This window comes from Lygodium microphyllum, chromosome 17 (genome assembly GCF_053477565.2).
Source record: "Lygodium microphyllum isolate KBCC chromosome 17, Lygodium_microphyllum_v1.1.10, whole genome shotgun sequence".
NCBI classification, from domain to species: Eukaryota; Viridiplantae; Streptophyta; class Polypodiopsida; order Schizaeales; family Lygodiaceae; genus Lygodium; species Lygodium microphyllum.
Window position 1 is genome coordinate 140924754 of NC_141151.1, and position 21049 is coordinate 140945802.

The window sequence follows — 21049 nt, forward strand, 5'->3', positions numbered from 1 at the left end:
ATGGTCGGGTCATCATCACAGATAAGCGCCAATGACGGGGCGCGGCCTATGAGACCCACCTGAGTTTTGCAGTGTGAAACTGCAACGGAGCTATGAAGACAGATGCAGGATTATTCCAGGAGACCTTCACCGGCAAGGACATCGTCCTCTACACAGAAACCCACCAAAGCCTAGGCACCTCCTTACCAGAAGTGAGGGGATATAGATGGGAGACGGCATGCCGCCCTAGAGCCCCAACAAAAGGAGGGACCCGAGGGTCCGGAGGGGTGGCTGTGTTGTACAAGGAGGAGCTACAGCCCATGGTGCAAGTCATGCGGAAAGATGAGGAAGCCCGGTTCATGTGGATTCGGATACACACAGATCGCCCCCGAGACATATACATGGCGGTGTGCTATTTCCCACCAGCACACTCCCCATACGCACCACAGAAGGGCGAGTCACCATACCTACCACTGTACGAAGATATCATGCACTACTCCAACTTGGGGGATGTCATGTTGGCTGGAGACTTCAACGCACGCACAGCACAAAGGCAGATCCCCTTCTTCGAGAGCGAAGACCACATGTACAAAGAGATTGCACCGGAGGAGATAGGACTCAACCGGGCGTCACAGGACACAGCTGAGTGCACCGAATATGGCGAACACCTACTGGCGTTAGGGAGGGCACACGGACTGGCCATCCTCAACGGCCTCAACAGATGGCCCGGGTCGGATGCCCTCACATGCTTCCCACACAAGCACGCGGCCAAACTGCATCGGACAGGGGGCACATGGAGCACCCACACAAAAACTGGGAGCAAGCACAGTGGACTATATCCTCGGCCCTCTATCACTTATCCCCGACGTCCAGTCCTTTAAAATATCACCTCGCCCACTCGCAATGGCTGCCGACCATGCATACCTACAATTTGACATAACCTGCAAGTATGACCTAACCCCCCCCAACAAGCAACCCCCCAAGATTCCCCAGGTACCACTTTACCAGGCTAACTGCGAGCGCATACTCCGACCATCTCTATTGGAGCCTGCAAGAAATGAACCCCCACAGCACAGTTGGCAGGCACACTACACACCTCAGCTGCCGAATACTTCCCCCACACATCCCCCTCCCCCCACCCCACCCCTCCGAACAAGAATGTCCCACAGAATAGCTGGTACGACGCAGAGTGCAGGGAAACCCGGCTCCGTCTTCAACCGGACGAAGCACGGGGAGTACACACGCATAAACACGCACGCTTGATCTTCCGTCGCCTAGTGCGACGGAAGAAACGAGCCTACCTCTCCAAAGTGGAACACGAATTCTACCAGCTACTCTTAGGACAGGACAGCAAAGAGGTATGGAAGGCATTTCAAGAACCCCGAGCCCAGACGCCCATCACCTCCCCGGACACTTGGCACGCATATGCAACCTCACTATACCAAGTACCCAAGCAGCCCCAGCTACCTTGGCCCCCAGGGAGCAGACCCGGATCATCCACATTCTTCAGCACGGGGCGGGTTCGGGACGCCATTGACAGACTCCAAAATGGCCGTGCCCAAGACCACGAAGGTTTGATAGCAAAGCATTTGACCCATGCTAGAGACATACTGGCACCTCTCCTAGCACACATGTTCAACAGAACCCTATGCGAAGGCTTCCCAGCCAGTTGGTCAGCCAACACCATAATACCTATCCTGAAGGCCGGAGACCCCATGGTTCCCACGAACTACCGAACATTCATGGTTGGCCATGTACTAGCCAAGCTCTATGGATCCATACTGGACCACGAGCTGAGCAAGTGGGCAGAGCAACACCAACACCAAGCAGCAGGACAAGCAGGGTTTAGGAGGGGGTTCTACACCCTTGACCATATCCTCACACTGAGAGCCATCATAGAGGAGGACAGAGCACATGGAAGACGGGTGTACTGCTGCTTCGTGGACTTCCGCAAGGCCTTTGACACAGTCCCACGAGCGAGGCTCACGCAGAGACTACAGGAACTGGAGATACCAACCGAAATACGATGGGGGATACTGGCACTATACGAATCGGTAACGGGCCGAGTTCGAGCACTGGGAGGGCTGTCAAAGGAGATCACCAACACCATCGGAGTCAAGCAGGGATGCCCACTCTCGCCCACCCTATTTGGCCTCTACATTGATGAGATCTCAGAGTACATAGATAGATTGGGCGAGGAGGGATCGAGCCTGGGAGGGACACTAATACCTATCTTACTATATGCAGACGACATAGTCCTCATCTCGAGCACACCCGAAGGGCTGCAGCGCCAACTGGACGCACTACAGGCCTTCTGCCAAGACAGACCTAACTGTGAACCTGGGGAAAACCAAGGTCATGGTGTTCAACACGTCAACCCAATGGCTTCGACGGTCGGTACCCCCCTTCACATACGGTGGAGAAATCGTGGACGTGGTCCAAAGATACGTCTATCTGGGGATTACATTCTCTGGACCGAGATTTACCCTGAGAAAAGCCGCAGAAGATAGACTAACCCGAGGCTATGCAGCCCTCGAGTCAATGGAGAACCAATGTGCCCGCATACAGTTCCAAGAACCCGGAACAAAGCTCTGGCTTTTTGACACCTTGGTCACACCAGCCCTCCTGTACGGGGCTCCCATATGGGGGTCCAATCTCTACCACACGCGGAGGGCCCCACAGGATCAGCCACTGCCTAAGGAGGAGGCCACCTATGAGGGATGGGACCAGATGGAGAGACCCCTAATACTTATGATCTCACGGATGATCCGAAGCAAGCCCTCCGTACCACACGAGATCATCCGCGCAGAGCTGGGGCACCGCCCCTCATGGCTGAGGCCCTCTTCCAGACCGTGACCTTCTTGCACCGAATATGGGACCTGCCCCGGCACCGGTACCCCAGACTCGCCCTAAAGTCATCCAAACAGCTAGCAACACAAGGGGAAACTGAGTGCTGGTATGCCCGAACAGAGACTTGGCTACGGCTCCATGGCCTGCACATGGACCACCTCCCCCCACTACAATATAGCCTAGACTGCCCACACCTGGAACTCAGCCGAGAGGAGGTAAATCGCATCACCAGAATGGATATCATCCAGACAGACACCGCCAGGACATGGGTGACCCCCACATCGGAACTAGGAACCAAGAAGGCTTTCTACCAAGAACACTTCCTGCATATCTGTTAGCAGCCATGTTTGTCATGCCTTGTCATCTCCTGCCTGTGAGCCTCAGTCTGAGTCAGACGAGGACATTAGGAGCTCTGACATGTCTGTCATGTGTTATGATGGGGGAGGCTAGTCACTCTTGACTGGCTGTCTTAGGTTGTCTATTTCTTTTTGGCCTCTTTTAGTGGGCAGCCACTGGCTGCCCGGCCACTTTTTGGTCACTGTTGTGGGGCGCCCATTTTAGGGGACTTTTAGGGTTTGCGCCCATTTTAGGGTTAGGGTTAGGGTTTGTCCGTTGCCTATATATTGGCAGTCCCCCCTCCCCACTTAGTCAGTTGTCTTCTTGCAGATTCCGACACTCCTTCTCCCCCGTGGTGGTGCTGCCATCGTCATCAGCCTGATCTGGTGCCCTCACTGACGCTGTGGGCTGCGTGCAGGGACTGATCAGTCCATTTCAGTGTATTCAGCATTCATTTCAGTCAGTGCAGATTTCTCTTCCTTATTTTCTGCTTTCTCTCTCTCTCTCCCTCCGTGTTCGTATTTCCTCTTCCGTTGCGCACTCTCACATGGTATCATCGCCAAACTGAGAGTACACGGAGCTGAGTTTTACGCGGGAGAACACCCACAACTCTGCGTTTGCTGGTCAAGACGTCTCCAACAGCTGAGGCGTCATCCTCTGCATCATCTCCTTGATCAGGGCGGCCTGTTTTGGTGTCAACAAATTTGCGTTTGCTGCTGGCGCCTTCTCCAGTGGCTGCCACGTCATCACCACCCTCTTCTTGCCTGCGTTTTCAGCCTGGGCGGCCCTCCTCCAGCTGGGCGACACCTTTCCAGCCTGTGCCTTGCTGTTCTGGCTGTTGTTCCATCGTCCGGCGGCTCTTTTCCTGCTGGCGACTTCTTCCCAGGCTGCGTTTTCAGGCAGGCGGCTGTTTTTCTGTGGTGATTGCATCATCAGCATTTGCGTTTGACATCATCCTTGCGTTCTGTGCAAGGCGGCCAGCTCAGGAGCTTCTGGTGTTTGTGTTTCAACACCGGCAACCTTCCCTTGTTGTGTTTTAGTGTTTGCAGATTGGAAGATGTCTTCTCATCAGTTTACAAGTTTTGATGACTCAGATGATGAGCTTTTGTCTCGACATTCATCTGAACGGAGGCGTGATTTCTATCGCGAGGATCGTCATATGGAGTCTCTTCCTCGTTCCCGTCCCCCTTCTATTCATGTATCTCAGCGATCCCCTTCCAGTGGGCCGAAGATGCAGCCTTTGGTACCCCCTCTACAGGTACTCTTACTTCCTCAGCTGCCCAAAGAGGACCGGTCGGATGGCTCCAACTTTTCTCTATGGTGCTGCAAGGTGGAGTGTCTCTTGGACTCCTTCGATCTTTGGGAGCTTGTTTCTGTTCCTACTCCCCGGCCTATGGTGGATCCCTCAGATGGGACATCTATGGATCGTGCAGCCTTATGGGATCGGCTCAATTCTAGAGCCCGATCTCTCCTCTTTCTGAGTTTGCAAGATTCTGTCCTTGTTCATGTTCACAGGTTGAAGACTGCAGCGGACGTGTGGCAGAAGCTAGCGTCTCTCTATCAGCAGAAGACGTTTGCCCACCGGATATCTCTTGAAAAGAAGTTGCGGATACTCGCTATTGATGATAGTCCTTCCATGAAGGACCACATCCACAGATTACAGGATATGAGGGATGAGCTTGCATCCCTCGGTCGGACGATATCTTCTGAAGACATGGCTATGATTCTTTTGACTCAGCTGCCATCGCCTCGGTTTGATGTCTTCTACACCAGCCTACTTACATCGAGGACCCGTGAGAAGCTTCTATGGGAGGAGCTATCCCCGCTTGTCTTGGAGCATGACGAGCGACTCAGAGAGGTCAGTGCTAGTGGATCCGACTCCACTAGAGCCTTTGTTGCAGGTTCGAGAGGACAGAAGAAGAAGAAGAAGTCAAAGGCTAAGAAGAAGGACAGTTCTTCAGGCTCTGACTCAGATTCAGAGAGACCGAAGTGCCCACACTGTGGGAAAGGGACACATCCCGAGGAGAAATGCTGGAAGAAGTACCCTCACCTTCGTCCGGGAGCAAAGGGTGGATCTACATCGGAGCCTTCTTCTACCTCTACACCCGCTGTTACCCATGAGTCAGTGTTCCTTCATATCCATGCTTTGGAGGAGGATCCTTCTTCCGTGGCTGCAGTGTCTTCTGCGCAGCCTTGGTTAGTGGACAGTGGTGCTTCGAGTCATATGACTCCCCGAGGTGATTTGTTACAGGATCTCCGTCCATCAGAGGGTTCAGTCACTGTTGGTGACCTTTTATCGGTGCCTATTAGTGGTGTTGGCACATTGCCTTTGTTTACAGACCGACCTACGAGCTTCCTTTCACAGGCCCTACATGTTCCGGACTTGGGCCTTCCCCTCCTCTCAGTTTATGGCCTTACGAGGCTTGGCACACGAGTGATCTTCACCGAGCATGCCGTTGTTATTGAGGATTCTTTTACAGGAGCTGTCTTATCTACAGGTTGGCAAGAGAGCGGGCTTTACAGCCTCCATTCCCCTTCTTTGATGCAGGGTCCTCCGAGGCAGTCTATTGCTACACCCGTTCCCGCTTGTGCACTTTCTATTCCACAGGTTCCTTCCCATCCCCCACCTTCTCCTCCGGTGGTTCCCTCGTACCCCCCATCCCTTTCAGAAGGGGATGATCTCGGTGATGCGGCTGTGGATTCCCTGGCCCCTAGTGTTTTAGAGGGGGCTTTCCAGGATCGTGAGGAGCTCCTTCAGCGGCAGTCTACTTCGACGGACTTCATCGACATTGGCATTCCTCTTGCCATCCCCGGATCCATTTCTTCTTCGGCCTTCAGCCACATCCAGGATCTGAGAGGGGGTGTTAGCAGTCATGTTTGTCATGCCTTGTCATCTCCTGCCTGTGAGCCTCAGTCTGAGTCAGACGAGGACATTAGGAGCTCTGACATGTCTGTCATGTGTTATGATGGGGGAGGCTAGTCACTCTTGACTGGTTGTCTTAGGTTGTGTATTTCTTTTTGGCCTCTTTTAGTGGGCAGCCACTGGCTGCCCGGCCACTTTTTGGTCACTGTTGTGGGGCGCCCATTTTAGGGCACTTTTAGGGTTTGCGCCCATTTTAGGGTTAGGGTTAGGGTTTGTCTGTTGCCTATATATTGGCAGCCCCCCTCCCCACTTAGTCAGTTGTCTTCTTGCAGATTCCGGCACTCCTTCTCCCCCGTGGTGGTGCTGCCATCGTCATCAGCCTGATCTGGTGCCCTCACTGACGCTGTGAGCTGCGTGCAGGGACTGATCAGTCCATTTCAGTGTATTCAGCATTCATTTCAGTCAGTGCAGATTTCTCTTCCTTATTTTCTGCTCTCTCTCTCTCTCCCTCCGTGTTCGTATTTCCTCTTCCATTGCGCACTCTCACAATATCTCCCCAGACGGCTTCATCACCCGCCCAAGCTACATGGACACACACCTGTCTCACGGGGTCAGAAGTGCCATCGGACAGATCCGCACGTCCTCACACCAACTACGGGTCGAAACGGGCAGATACGGGGCCAGCCCCCTCCCCCCACAAGACCGAATATGTCAGCTCTGCCATCTCGAGCCAGAGACAGAGGAACACTATATCTGTAGATGCCCAGTGTACTACGAAATCCGCGGACGCTTCCACTGCCTATTCAGCGAAGGATTCGGACCACTCTCCAAGGTGATGGAATTCAAAGACCAGAGATGCCTAGGGCTCTTTCTACTGGAAATACGACGCCACAGAGACCACCTCCTACGAACCACGGAGCAAAGACAAGGAGCCACCAACCAACGCACACTCAACGACTTCTACCAAATACCAGCTACCCTCCCCACCACCGATGCCCCACCAGCCCAACCGGCCTCCCGGCCCCCGGGGACCACCTTAGAAATAGCCACAGCGAGAGGTAAAGCCCGGCGATCACGCCCCGCCGGCCCCCGTCCCCGCAAAAGACACTGGTCGAAGATACAAGGGATACTACGCCGCCATCGGAGGGCCCTGCCCCGCCGCTTTAGCCTCTCCATGCTGGACCGACCCATGCGGGACATCTTAGGATGAACACCTCAAGAGCAGTTCCACACCGCACTGGGAGTATCTCTAGATTGTATCTAGTCCAGATATCATTTTTGTACCTACTCAATTTAGTTCAACATAGCATAAATGTTAGCTTCACTGGGACTTTTGAAATCTCCCAGACATTTGTATGCAACATTTTGGTCTCATAGGCCAACTTGGTCTGTTGTAGACGTTAATATAACTTTCTTTCTTTCTTTCTTTCTCTCTTTGCTTGACAGAGCCATGAGAGATATCTTGAGATAAGAGTGCTTCTTGAGCAGTTCCACACTGTATACAACTTAGACATCATTTCGTACTCATCAACTATGTATTGCTCATTGTTTATTTTCCATTTAGATAGTCGCAGCATTAGATGTCAACTATTTTGGGACATCATAAATTTCCTTGAATTTTCAATTGTAGCATTTTGGTCTCATAGGCTGATTTGGCCTTTTGTAGATGTTAATGTATCTTTCTTTCTTTCTTTCTTTCTCTCATAATGGGTAAGTTATATTATATCAAATCACAAAAGGTGTATGAAAGCCAAATGACACGAAAGATACAAAAAGTCAGCCAAGAAGCAGAAGATATTGTCGTATACCAAGGAACTAAACCATAGTAGCAATGGAACGGGAATGGGAACGGAAATGCGGGGTCCTAAGGGAATGAGAACGAAGCCCCATGGGGGAAACGGGAACGTAAGGGAAACGACTTATACTATATATATGATTTATATATTTTAAACTATTCATTTATATATTTCATAAAATCTCTTTGAAAAACACATGCACAATTTGCAAAACATGATAGTCTTTTTCATAGATGAAAGGATGGTTACATTGAAATGGCACATAACTTATAAGATCCAAAAAAAAATGATAATCTAGGATTATACTACATAAAAGAGACAAGAAGAATCAAGTAACAAGTATAGTTGATAAAATATGGCAACTTGGAATTTGAAAGTATCTCAAAGTAACCATTGGATCATACATGGCTGCCACTAGAAGCAAGACTATCCAAAAGACTATCATCCACATTGTCTAAGAAAGCCATATCATCATCAAAATCAGCATTTGCAAGTTCCAAAGCATCTTGATCATCGGTCATATGTATAGGCATAGGTGTCTCCCCATCCTCATCATCAGAGGACTCTTCTTCATCAAGAGCTATAAACTTTTCTGCCTTGAGGGAAGCCACATCTGCAAGCAAGTGCAAGTTTGCACTGACAAATATCAGGTCATTCACTTGTTTTGTCCGAAACCTATTCCGCTTTTTAGATGCAACATGCCCAAATACACTCCATAGTTGCTCAATGGGAGAGGAGCTTGCGCCTTGAGACAAAATCCACACTACCAATGTTTGAAGATCAAGTGTACGTGCCCCATAATCTTCCCACCACAAGGCAGCCCCAATCTTAAACTGATCTATTTGTGCATCAGCTGACCCAAGCCTTCCTAACTTGTTTCTATAAAAACCAAGCTAATCTTTCACCAATCTTCTCTTAGTATCAATGGGAACCAACCTAGAAAGTACTATGTCCCAACCCTGCATTACCTCTTCATCCTTCTCTTGAGTACACCCTTGGGACTCTAGATCTAACACGTATGTTGTAGCATGCATAGGTGAGTGATAAGCATTCCATCTTGCCTCACATAAATCTCGGACTTCTCGATACTTTGTATCATCCAAACCAAGCTGTCCTAGCTTCTCAATCATTCGATCTACCCCCCCCCCCCCCCATAGACTTTTCCAATGCATGGCTCTCCTCCATTTGCAATTCGCATCAAGCGCATGATTGGCTTCATGACAATATTGATGCTTTTCAATTCATTCTAAAATGCATGATCTTGTATGATGTTCCCCACTACTATACCATCCCTTGATCTAGAAGTAGCTTACCACCAATTGCTTCAAGGGTAAGCTTACCTTCTCAAGTCTCTTTATCATAAGAAAGTTATAGCCAAAGCACATCTCAAAGTACTTTAAGAGATCTTCTTTAGGTCATCTCCTGCGGAACTCACTAAGAATGAATTGATGGCTTTGGATGAAACTGATTATATGCTTGCCCTTTTGGATCAAGGGATCAATCCATGACAAGCTACCAATGTCTTTCAACAAATTGCTCAAACAATGAGCAAAGCATGGGCTGAATGTGATGTGCAGATATCTCTCCTCAAGTCTCATACCTGCTGCCCTATTTGTTGCCTCACCATCAACAATAAACTGGATTACATTTTCAGCCCCAACTTTTTCAACACCTTCCGCCCATTCCTCCACAAGCTAATCTGCACTTTTTCCTGTACTTGAGGCATCATGTGAGAAAATGAATTGCATCTTTCCTTGGGAATAAGCAACCATCCCATGGATGGACCGTTTTCGAGTATTACTCCACCCATCTGCTGTCAAAGAGACATCATTCTTCACTCAACTTTTTTGCACAATTGCCAAAGCACATTCAATTGCATCCTTTTCCTTTTGCAACAAAGTGGTACGCAATGTCTCATATGATGCAGGCTTATAGGTTGGACCATACTTAGCAATCTCTTGGACCATCTCAAGGATGTAGGGAAATCTTATAACATTGAATGCAACCTGATCATGGTAGAAAAACCTTACCACAGTTGCATCCACCCTGTCCTTTTTACGAGGATCCCAAGCTATTCCCAAGGTTTGTTGCTTGCTGCATTTTCCATCATGGGATTGTGAGGATGCAAAAGTTTCAAGTTCCCCATGCATGGCACCATCAACCATGACTATATCATCAGCTTGTCCACGGAAAAAAGATGCATCAACAGCTTGCTTTTTCCTTGCACATGCTTTGTCTACTTCACTTAGGTACTTTGCCAAGAGCTGCCTTTACATTTCGAGTGTGGTATTTGGGCAGAAATTTATTTGGGCTCCAATGTCAACACGACATAAGTATTGCTTCACACGATTGGATCCTCCTGTTTTCAATTGCTCGTACCCTTTGCATTTCCATTTCTTTGCACCTCCCTTTGATGCATAATGGTCCACTTTCTCAACCTCGTCCCACCAACTAGGTTGAGATCGCTTATTGTCCGAACGCTTTGATCTCGAGGAAGCCATGACTTCTACAAATTCAAGAATCAAAAGCATTAGTCGACCCTCCATGAGACTCAACCTGTTTTAAGAGAGAGAAAGAGACTACTGTGAAAACAAAGCTGTTTAAAAGAGTAGAGTAGAGTAGTTTATTATTGTCCACGGAAGGCCAAATTATGACCCATGGGATCTTTCCAAATATACAATGATTCTCCTCCCCCAACATGGTTCTCTCGAAAGCGTAACATGCGGGTCATGAGGGCCCCTAACTTTGATATAGGAGTAGTGGTCAAAAACTGCTGAAGTGGCCCCTGTAAAGGGATATCAAAGTCAGCCCGCCATATGTGTGCATATGTTGGGCATGTCATAATCATGTGCTCCTCTAATTCTACACTCTGTAGTCCACACAGCTTGCATAACCTCATCTCTCTTGTCTATCCACTCCATGCACCTGTCTCAATCAATAAAGTGTATGATCGAGTTCGAAGTCGTGCAATACTCCGTCTAAATACCACTGAGAGCGGATTGGCTATGTATGGTTGCGTGTGTGCCTTTGCCTGCATGTAGGATTCCCAACATGAAGGATAGATATGCATATTATAATAAGCAAGTTTGCCATTTGCTCCCTTGCTTTGATGTTTTGCTTGATACGCTCGTCAGAGGTCTGATTGAAATATGTCCATGCATATATCTTCAAACCCAATATCTAGATATCTATCCCCTCTCCACCCTTTAAACCATTTTTGCATATCCAACACCCATCTTGTTGAAAGCACTTTACTTTTCCACGTTTTCTGTAGGTGTGTGCTAGCATCCCATGCCCGTTTGGGGAGCCTATTGTCGTCCATTTGATGTACTCGGGTGGCATATCTCAATGCTAGGATCATAGCATCTACCTCAATAATACAAAGAGAGAGAGAGAGAGAGACAGAGAGAGAGAGCTGTAATTAGTAAACGAAAAGGCTGATAGCTATAAACAGTAAAATCTGAGACTCTAAGCTTGTTTTGAGAGAGAGAAAAAGTGTGTGTGTTGTAAAAACAAAGCTAAGATATAGAGAGAAAATGAAATGATATGATATGATATATTAACATCTACAAAAGGCCAAAATGACCTATGAGACCATGAGTTACAATCATGTGTATGATGGTACAACTGTCTGGGCAAAATATGAGCACAAAGCAAAATAAGAAAGGAAACTAACTATGCCTATGTGTAAACATAGAGCTCTATCTAGTAACAATGAGCTCAATATGGTACAATCTCATGTGGATATGGAGGGTCTAGCTCTAGCCCGAGCAAATAATCCCCTGCATCTGCCTATGAAGGTGTCGTCAGTGTCTGTGTCGAGGCCTAGAACATCTGGATCGGCTAAGCTAAATGGCTCGATCAATCAATACTCCTTGTCTCTGTGTGGATTGTGGCGGTGGGAGAGGCTCTCGTGTAGACTGTGGCTGTAACTGTATTGAAGTCTTCTGAGTCTCCTTTGCAAAGAAGTATGTGAGCTGCCTCTGCAAAGGGCCTTGGTGTCCTGGAGCAGCTATACTCCTGAGGCACATGTCACGAAGCCATCGTATCTCAAGAAGAAAGAGGCCAAGGCATCGTTGATCGGTAAAATCCATGACTTTGGATAGTGTTCCAAATCCGTCTCTAAAGAGACAGTGGAAACAACCACGTACCTCATAATATGCTGGGCAGCGGCATATATAATGCTCCTCTGTCTCTAGCTCCAATTGGCATATCTAGCATATGCACTCCTCTGGTGGGATGGATCTATATCTGCCGATCTCAATCTCTAGCTAATGTGAGGAGGTGCGCAACTGGCCAATAGTACATCTGATCCCATGGGAAAGGTGGGTGTCCATGTATCTCGGGCGAACAATGAATCCATCGTCAGTAGTGTGAAGGAAATACTCGCACTAGAAAGCCATCTTTGTCACTAGCTCTTGCCCTAGCATCAGCCATATCCAACTAATATCCACTTGGGTAAGATCCATCCTGATGATCTTGCGAATCTCTAACCTGCTCAGATCAAGAGATAGTGCATCAAGGGAGTACTGGAAGGGGGGTAACTTGTCCATGCTAAAGCCATGCAGCTCAAACCAAGCCGACATCTATGCATACCAACATGAAGTATCACCGTCTCTAGCAAGTTGCCTGGAGGACTCAAGGGCCAACCATGCATATCTGTGTCTAGGTATCCCATAGGCTATGTATGTATGTGACCGATCGGGTGAGGGCTTCTACCACAATCGGTGTAGCTGCTAGCTCAGCTCTGATGATCTCATGTGGCACTGAGGCCTTACATCTGATCATCCTGGATATCATAGACACTAAGGGTTTCTCCATCGACCTCCATCCATCATAAGTGCGCCCTGATCTGCTACAATGGTCAAAACTGGGCCCCCATATCTGTACTCCATAAAGTAGTGTGGATGTGACCAGTGTATCGAAGAGCCATAGCTTGGTGCGGGGTTCTTGGAATTGCACCTATGAGCACAAGAGACTGCAGTCCAACGGGCAGTTTTCTCTTACGTAGAGGTTGAAACAAATGCATGCGAGTCACAGCACACAGTGTCCTGCTCCCGACAGTCCGACTGTTTGCATGCCAATCGCCACAATCTGAACACCTCGTGGGTCACTTTCAGCAGTCCCAACAGCACCTGTCACTTTTTCAACCTTCCCCTTTGGGGAATGGCAGCATCCATGTTCCCCTAGCCGTTTCCCTTTCACAAGCATTCCCCGTAGCATTCCCCACGTTCCCCCGACTATTCACCCTTCACATGCGTTCCCTATTCCTTTGGCATTTTTTTGGTGTGGAACCCATTCCCCGTTCCCAAGGGGGTGGAACGGCATTCCCTTGCTACTATGAACTAAACTCTCTCTCTTTTTTTTTTCGTAAAATGAACTAAACTCTCTCTCTCTCTCTCTCAACTTCGACGTTGGAAAAGCTTTGTTTTTTAATATGAACCTTATATTCTCTCTCAGACTTGGATCGGTCTCTTCTCCAAAGGGGACATTCTTCTAACAATCTTTGGCCGTCTCTCTCTAGCGAGAGGACCTCAACCAAGCAACATTCATTGGATGCTCCGGATAAAGGATTAGAGTAGTGGCTCACTTCAAGAGGAAGTGGCATATTAACCCAAAGCTACCTACCTATGTGGTTGATGGATGGAGATATTGAGCTTACTAAAGAAGACCTCTACAAAGATTACAATGGGATCTAGAAGAGTGGGTATGGAGAGATCCATTCCTCGATAGACCTTGTGATGTGTCCTTCTACAGCCTCCCCCCATTGGCACAAAGAGGAAAACACTTTTGGACGAGGCTACATGATAGCTTCGGACATATGAAGATCTCTCTCTTCCTACGGCTTGTAGCTCACAAGAGCCTGGCAGTTGGCACGTAGCTTGGATATGGCAAGGATCTAGTAGAATGTGCAAGATACAGCGATCCAACAGAGAGACAGAGACATTGCCTATGCGACTACCCTAAAGCCCATGAGGTTTGGAGGAGAGCCCTCAAGATAGTATTTCATGGCCCAACAACAGAGACCATGGTGGCTACCTAGGGGGTTGTAGCATGGATCATAGACAAAGGCCTAGCACGAGGCTATGAGCATGTTCAAGGGAGCTAATCTTTTCTCATCATTCGACAGCATCTAAGTAGGATTCTCGCTCCAAATTACTCACAAGCCCAGTGGGCTAAAGGACGCTACCAAAATGGAAGTTGATTGCCAGCTCCTGGTATATTTGGACTGCAAGATGCAAACAAGATATTGACCTTTTGGATGTATCCACAACAAAGACTCTATCAAACTACCCCTCATATGGTTTGGCATTACAGCCCACTAGATTGGTTGTTCACACAACCATTGTATTTGTGATGTACTTAGTTACTCTTCACCAAGTTCCTTGTACTTCGTATTTTACCTCACGTTATTCACTGACGTGTTACTAATAGAAATTTCTTTTTAAACAAAAAAACAAAACTTCTATTCTAAGTTTTAACTTCTAAGCACCTAGGTTTAAGCTTCCTCCCCTCCCCCCCCCCCAATGACATGGTGTTTTCGTTTTTTCCTAAGCTGAAGAGACTATACCTACCCAATACCCATGGGCAAACCTCACTGCTAGAAGACCCTTCGTGAGAAGGTCTGCAAGGTTATCATCAGTGTGCACCTTGACCACCTCAATGCTCTTGTTGTCAAGTACCTCTCTGATGAAATGATACTTCACCTATATGTGTTTTGTTTTTGCATGAAAGACAAGGTTCCGTGCTAGCATGATAGCACTCTAACTATCACAGTGGAGAACAAGACTCTCAGTAATGCCCAAGCTCCGCAACTAAGCGTGACAGCTATAAGGCTTCTTTGCATGCCTCAGTTGCAGCCATATACTCTTCCTCCGTAGTAGACAGTGCAACACACTTTTGCAGCTTGGATATCCAAGAGACAGATCCCCCTGTAAAGTTAAACACATACCCTGTAGTGAACTTCCTACAGTCCGCATATCCAACATAGTTTGCATCCATAAGCCAATGACAAATATCTTCTACTTACCAAAGCAAATGCACAAATCCTTTGTGCCCTTGAGGTATCTCATAATACCTTTTACTACTTTCCAATGCTTTTTGCCAGGGTTTGCCATGTACATGCTAACCATTCCTACTGCAAAAGGCAATGTCAAGACGTACAGCAACCATCAACCTGCCAACGGCTGAAGCATACGGAATCTTGGCCGTTTCAACCTTCTCATCATCAGATGTAGAGCTGCCCTCTGCACCGAGTTTCACATATAGAGGCAATGGAACTCCGATTGCTTTTTCCCCCTCCATACTGAAACGCTACAAAATCTTAGATACATACTCCTGTTGAGATAGATAGAGAAACCCCTTCAATCTATCTTTGAGTATCCGCATCCCAAGAATGTGATTGGCATCACCAAGATCCTTCGTGTCAAAGCTGCCATGAAGACTTTGCTTCAATGAGTCCAAGGCATGAGTATCCCTGCCAGCAATCAGCATGTCATCAACATACAAAACCAAGATAATCAGGCTGCCATCTACCGCCTTCTTAGTATACAAGCAATGATCAACTTGACTTCTCTGAAAGCCCTAAGACTACATGAAAGTACCAAAATTATGATACTATTTCCTCAGTGCTTCTTTCAGCCTATACAAACTCTGTTTCAGTTTAGAGACCATTTTCTCTTTGCCTTTAGCAATAAAACCCTCAGACTGTTGCATATATATGTCCTCATGCAAGTCACCATGTAAGAATGCAATCTTTACATCCATCTGTATAAGCTCCATATCCTCAGCTGCAACCAAGCCCAAAATTGTTCTTAGAGTAGTCATCTTGACTACGGGAGAGAAGATCTCGTCAAAGTCAATTCCATGTTCTTGCTTGTATCTCTTTGCAACTAACCGTACTTTGTACTTTGGCGAAAAACTAGAAGTGATCTTCATCTTGTAAACCCACTTGCATGGAAGAGTTATTTGCCCTTTAGGCAACTGCACCAAGTCCCAAGTACCACTCTTATCAAGTGATTCCATTTTTGACAACATGGCTTTAAACCACTTCTTGCTGTCCGATCTAGTCATTGCTTCCTTGAAGCATGACGGCTCACCACAATCCGTCAACATGACATAATCTGCAACATACTGCGCACTAGAAATAAACCTATTTGGCTGTCTTGAAGGTCGGGTTGACCTATGCAGTGAAAGTTTTGCATTTGTTGGCTGCTAAGCCTGCAAATCCACATTTACAAGTTGATGTCTTGAAATACGGGTCTGTAATTCTACATGCAGATATGATTGTCTTGAAATATGGGCCTACAATTCTGCACGTACAGGTTGCTGTTCTGAAATTCCTACATGTTGTCCTGATAGTTCAGGCTGTCTTAACTGCCAGTTTTTAGACTAAAACTATGGTGTATCATGGGCAATGCCTTGTTTATTTTCAGCACTATTTCCTGCATTTTGAGGGTCATTTACAGAAGGTATATGCTGCCGTCCAGTGGGGACAAATGGCTCTCTAAAATGTATATCTCCCTAAAAACAACCCTTTTGAATTCCTCAGTCTTCTCGGCTTGCTTATGCATGCAATCTCCACGGAAGACGGCATCATTGCTGCATACTATCTTTCTTTTCTCGGGATCCCAAAGTCGATACCCCATCTCACCCTCGTCACCGTATCCCAAGAATATGCATTTACAAGACTTTGGTTCCAGTTTGTTGTATTCTTGTTTCCATATGTGTAGAAAAGCCTCGCAGCCAAACACTCGCAAATGAGCATAAGAAGGTGGCTTGCCCAACCACTCTTCATGAGGGACTCTTCCCCCCAAAGACCTGTTTAGTGACCTGTTAATTAGATGAATAGCTGTCATAATAGCTTGTGTCCAAAGCCATGGGGTAATGCAACATGAGATAGCATCGTATGGACCTTATCCTGTATGGTCCGATTCATATGCTCTGGAACTCCATTTTGGGGTGGATTCTAAGGGGCAATGAGTTCCCTCTTTATCCCTTTGGTGTAACAAAATGCCTGAAAGGCATTGGACACATACTCCCTACTGTTGTCAAAGCGAAGACGCTAAAGTATCTGATCAGTCTAGGTATCAACCAATCCCAAGAATTTTTGAAACTTGTCAAGCACTTCGTCCTTGCTACGAATAGGGTAAACCCATACCTTCCCAGTAGCATCATCGACAAATGTGACAACGTATTTCTTTCCTCCTAGTGATAACCTTGGCATTTGACATACATCAGAATGTACTAACTCTAGAGGCAAAGATTTCAATGAAATAGACTTTTTATGAGATATCTCTACATGCTTACCATAAACACAATGATCACAGTGCTTAAAATTAGCATAATGAAGACAAGACAAGTAGCCCAAATGAAAAGTAATTTCATTTCTGTTTGACTCATGTGTCCCAACCGTCCATGCCACAAGGAAACACTTGGTTTCTCGGTCACCGCAACAACATGGTTACGCACACTAGATACATGGAGAGGATACAAAGTCTCGATCTTTGAGCCTCTGGCAATAACCCTACATCCTCTGCAGATCTTCCATTTCCCATCGCCAAAGATGGTATGAAATGCATCGTAATCTAGCTATCCAATACTAATCAAGTTCCTCTTAAGCTGAGATATATGCCTTACATTCTGAAGAGTGAAAATAGATCCATGCTCAAACTGCAGTTGCCTACTGCTAATGCCAGAAATATCACATGCATGATTGTCCCCAAGATGGACAACACCATCACGACCTCTTGTATAGTCTGTAAACCACTCACGGTGAGGGGTGACATGAAAAGAGACACCTGGATGTAAAATTCAAGTGTGCATGTCATCATCCGTATCCGCTATCAAAGCATGTGCATTGAAACATGAAGAGACAAAGAGTACATCATTCCCACTATCGCTCTCATGGCTAACTACATTCACCTCTTCGATCTTTACACTGCTTTTCTTAGTAGGCTGACTCTCTTTCTTCTCTTCCTTGCTATCATCTGTCTTCTTGCCCTTCCCTTGCTCTTTCTTCCATTTATAGTAGTCACATTTACAATGACCCTTCTTGCCACAATGATAGCACTCAACATCCTTATTACATAATCCCTTACTATCAGATTTGCCTTTCTACTATGATCTGCCTCTAGTAAGCAAAGCATTGGAGGACTTACTGGATGCCTTGTTTTGCCAATTCATTTCTTCCATGAGTAGAGCACTCTCTACATCAGCATACAAAATCAGAGCATTAGAAATGCTCATAGCAGTCTTGAAGGTATCCCAGCTCTCTAGAAGAGTGCAAAGGAAGAACATAGCTTTGAACTCATCATCAATATTGAACTTCAAAGCGGCAAACTGGCTGAAAATGGAGTTAAACTCACTAAGGTGAGTAGACATTGCAGTATCCTCTTTCATACGCAAATCCATGAGTTTCTTCAGCAAGTAGACGTTGCTTGCAGCACTCTTTTGGGCATACAATTCTTCAAGTCACTTCCAAATGTCATAAGCACAATCCAACCCTTCAATGTTAAACAGCAAGGCATTAGAAATCGATAGCGCAATGGTCGAGCGTGCAAGCTCATTCAGCTCATCCCAGTCCTCTTGCTCTACATCAGGTGGTTTTATTCCCTTTACTTTAATCGGCTTTGCTTGCTTATTTTGCAACAAGATATTATAGCACTGCTTTTGCCAAATTGCAAAGTTATGTGTTCCTTCAAGCTTTTTGATATGGATAAGATGATTGTCACTGCTACTAGCCATAATTCACAGCCAAATAGCTATATGACAGTAAATGGCAGCTAATGCCAAGCAATGGAAGCTTCAAAATCCACTCAGTAGTATATTAGGAATATCCCCAAGTATGTAGCAGCAAGAACATACATCCATAGTTGCACTCGTACGTAGTACGAACTGGTTCGTACTATACGGTTCGTACCGTATGAAATCGTACCAAACAACAAGCACTTTTTTACTCTCTCTTTTTTCTTTTTTCTTTTTTCTTTTTTTTCGTGGTTGTTGGTGGTGGTGGTGGTTTGGGTTGTTGACCGTTGTTGTTGTGGTGGTGGTGGTGATTTTTTAGCCTTGATCGATCAACCAAGAAAGGGGGTGGAAGTTTGATTAGACTCCTCATACATGTTTTGTTATGATTTATCCTAGAGCCGAAGGCCATACATAAGGTATTCAAGCAGTTCCAAACATTTCTAATTGATGTCCCATCATTTTTCACAATATGTTAGTGTCATCAATAAATAAATTCAGCACCATTTGAGAATCATCAAGTAGCTTAATCCTATTGATTTTACCGTTGTTCACAACTCATTTTGCACCACCCAACCCAAAGCATTAGTACACATTGCTAATAAAACTAGGCCAAAGGATAGCTTAGCCTAATGTACCTTCTGAGAGTACACGAATTAGTGAATGTACCATCGGTAGCTGCTTTAGCCTTAGCAATGCCAAACAAAACCATAACAAAATTCATAAAAATTTTACCAAAACTTTGGTGGTTTGTTTGGTAACTGTTGGTCTCACATGTCATTTTCGCCTCTTGTAGACGTTAATAAAGCATCTCATGTCATTTCATCTCTCTCTCTCTCTCTCTCTCTCTCTCTCTCTCTCTCTCTCTCTCTCTCTCAAGCATACATGCCTCTTATTTGTATGATCATTCATGTATGATGTATCCACTTCTATGTATGTACTTGTAAGTTGTAGTGCATGTTACGCATGTGGCATATGCCATAGAGGTTTTGGCGTATTACCCTCAAGTATTCATCTTATATACTCCAATAGCATTGCTATTTAGACTCTTAACATCTGTTCTATCATCTATAGTTCAAAATAATGAAGTTATTTTTTTTTTCGTACTAATATCGTATCGTACCTTATAAAATCTTAAGGTACCTTAGTACAGTATTTTATCATACCGTATTTTTCGTACCTGACAACTATGCATACATCAATTCATTGCCCAAAATATCTGAGAAGTATTCAATGACCCTAAACATACCAATTTTCTGACAAAAAGAGAGTGCAGTCCTGAAATTCTTGACAATACAGGTGGTTGTCCTACAATTCAAGAGTGCAGTCTTGTAATTCCTGACAATTCAAATGGTTGTCTTGCAATTCAAGAGTGCAGTCTTGACATTCAAGAAAAATCTGTCCTGAAAATTCAACACTGAAATAAAGTCTCTGACTGACTAAGATTGAGCTCCAAAGATCATGCAAAGCTGCTCAAAATATCATTGTAATGTTCTTGCATAGAAACATATCAAATTTCCTGACAGTGAGGTATGTTGTCCTGAATATGCAATGAAATGTCCTGAATCTACAGCAATAGACCTGTAGGTAAGGCTGATCCAAAAAGAAGCTTTAATCACTGCTCAAATGCACTCGGAATCAAATCCAAGCATGTAACATCAACCATAAGCATGAATACATGGTTTAGAATGCACGAGACCAAGTCTAGAAGTAAGACATAATGCATACGCAATCAAAATGTCATTCAGTCCTATTATTCCAATAGCCAAATATGTCTACAAAACGTGCCAAATCCTTGCCAAGTTTAGCTCAAAATGGCCTCAAGACAATGCCATCTGGTTCCCGAAGCATCCAGCATCAAGATACATCCAAATAGCTATCATATGAGCATGAATATCAAGAGAGCAGGTGTCACCCTGTTTATTACAGATCTGCATACTGTGTATTTCAGACCTGAAGTTGAATGTATATCAGCCCTAAGTGTAATACTACACTTCAATGCTCAATGTTAAGCATTAGATACAAAGTCTGGAGCATAACCATGATGCTAAATGAAGAGGAGCAGCTCCTATAGGTCCTAAGCATGCTGAAACCCAAACCTGCACACCCACGCTGATAACGCCTACAGCTCTAAAGAGATTAGAATGATGTTTCAAGTGTTGGAGATGATGGAGAGGATCTCCAAGTGGCCAATGATGGCTACCAACAAGCTCAAATGAAGAGGGAAGCTTCAAGCTTCAAGAAAAAGCTTCAAACCTTACTACCCTACCTACAAACTCTTCATAGTGAACTCTTCTTCAACTTCAAGCTCCTCCACTTGAAGAAATGCCAAGCTCGTGATTGCCTGAGCCAAGCTCTGATACCACTTTGATGAGTCAGTGTGGCAATGGAGCTTCTGTGTAGAGATGCAAGTTGAGAGAGAAAAGAGATAGAGACACACAATTGTTTGCTGATTGGTTGTGACAGCAACGTGCTTTTGGAT

At 45.8% G+C, this 21049-nt stretch overlaps 2 protein-coding genes across 2 annotated transcripts in view; one reads left to right on the forward strand and one right to left on the reverse strand.

Annotated features, from left to right (window-relative positions):
* The window catches only part of SAC3B (SAC3/GANP/Nin1/mts3/eIF-3 p25 family), a 104392-nt gene that overhangs the window by 25186 nt on the left and 58157 nt on the right, over nt 1-21049 (reverse strand). The window lies entirely within an intron of this gene.
* LOC148022417 (uncharacterized) lies at nt 3173-7634 on the forward strand. The gene is made up of 3 exons (XM_087698073.1): nt 3173-3218; nt 6589-7175; nt 7593-7634. Exons 1-3 carry the CDS (start codon nt 3173-3175, stop codon nt 7632-7634), a joined length of 675 nt encoding a protein of 224 aa, XP_087554199.1.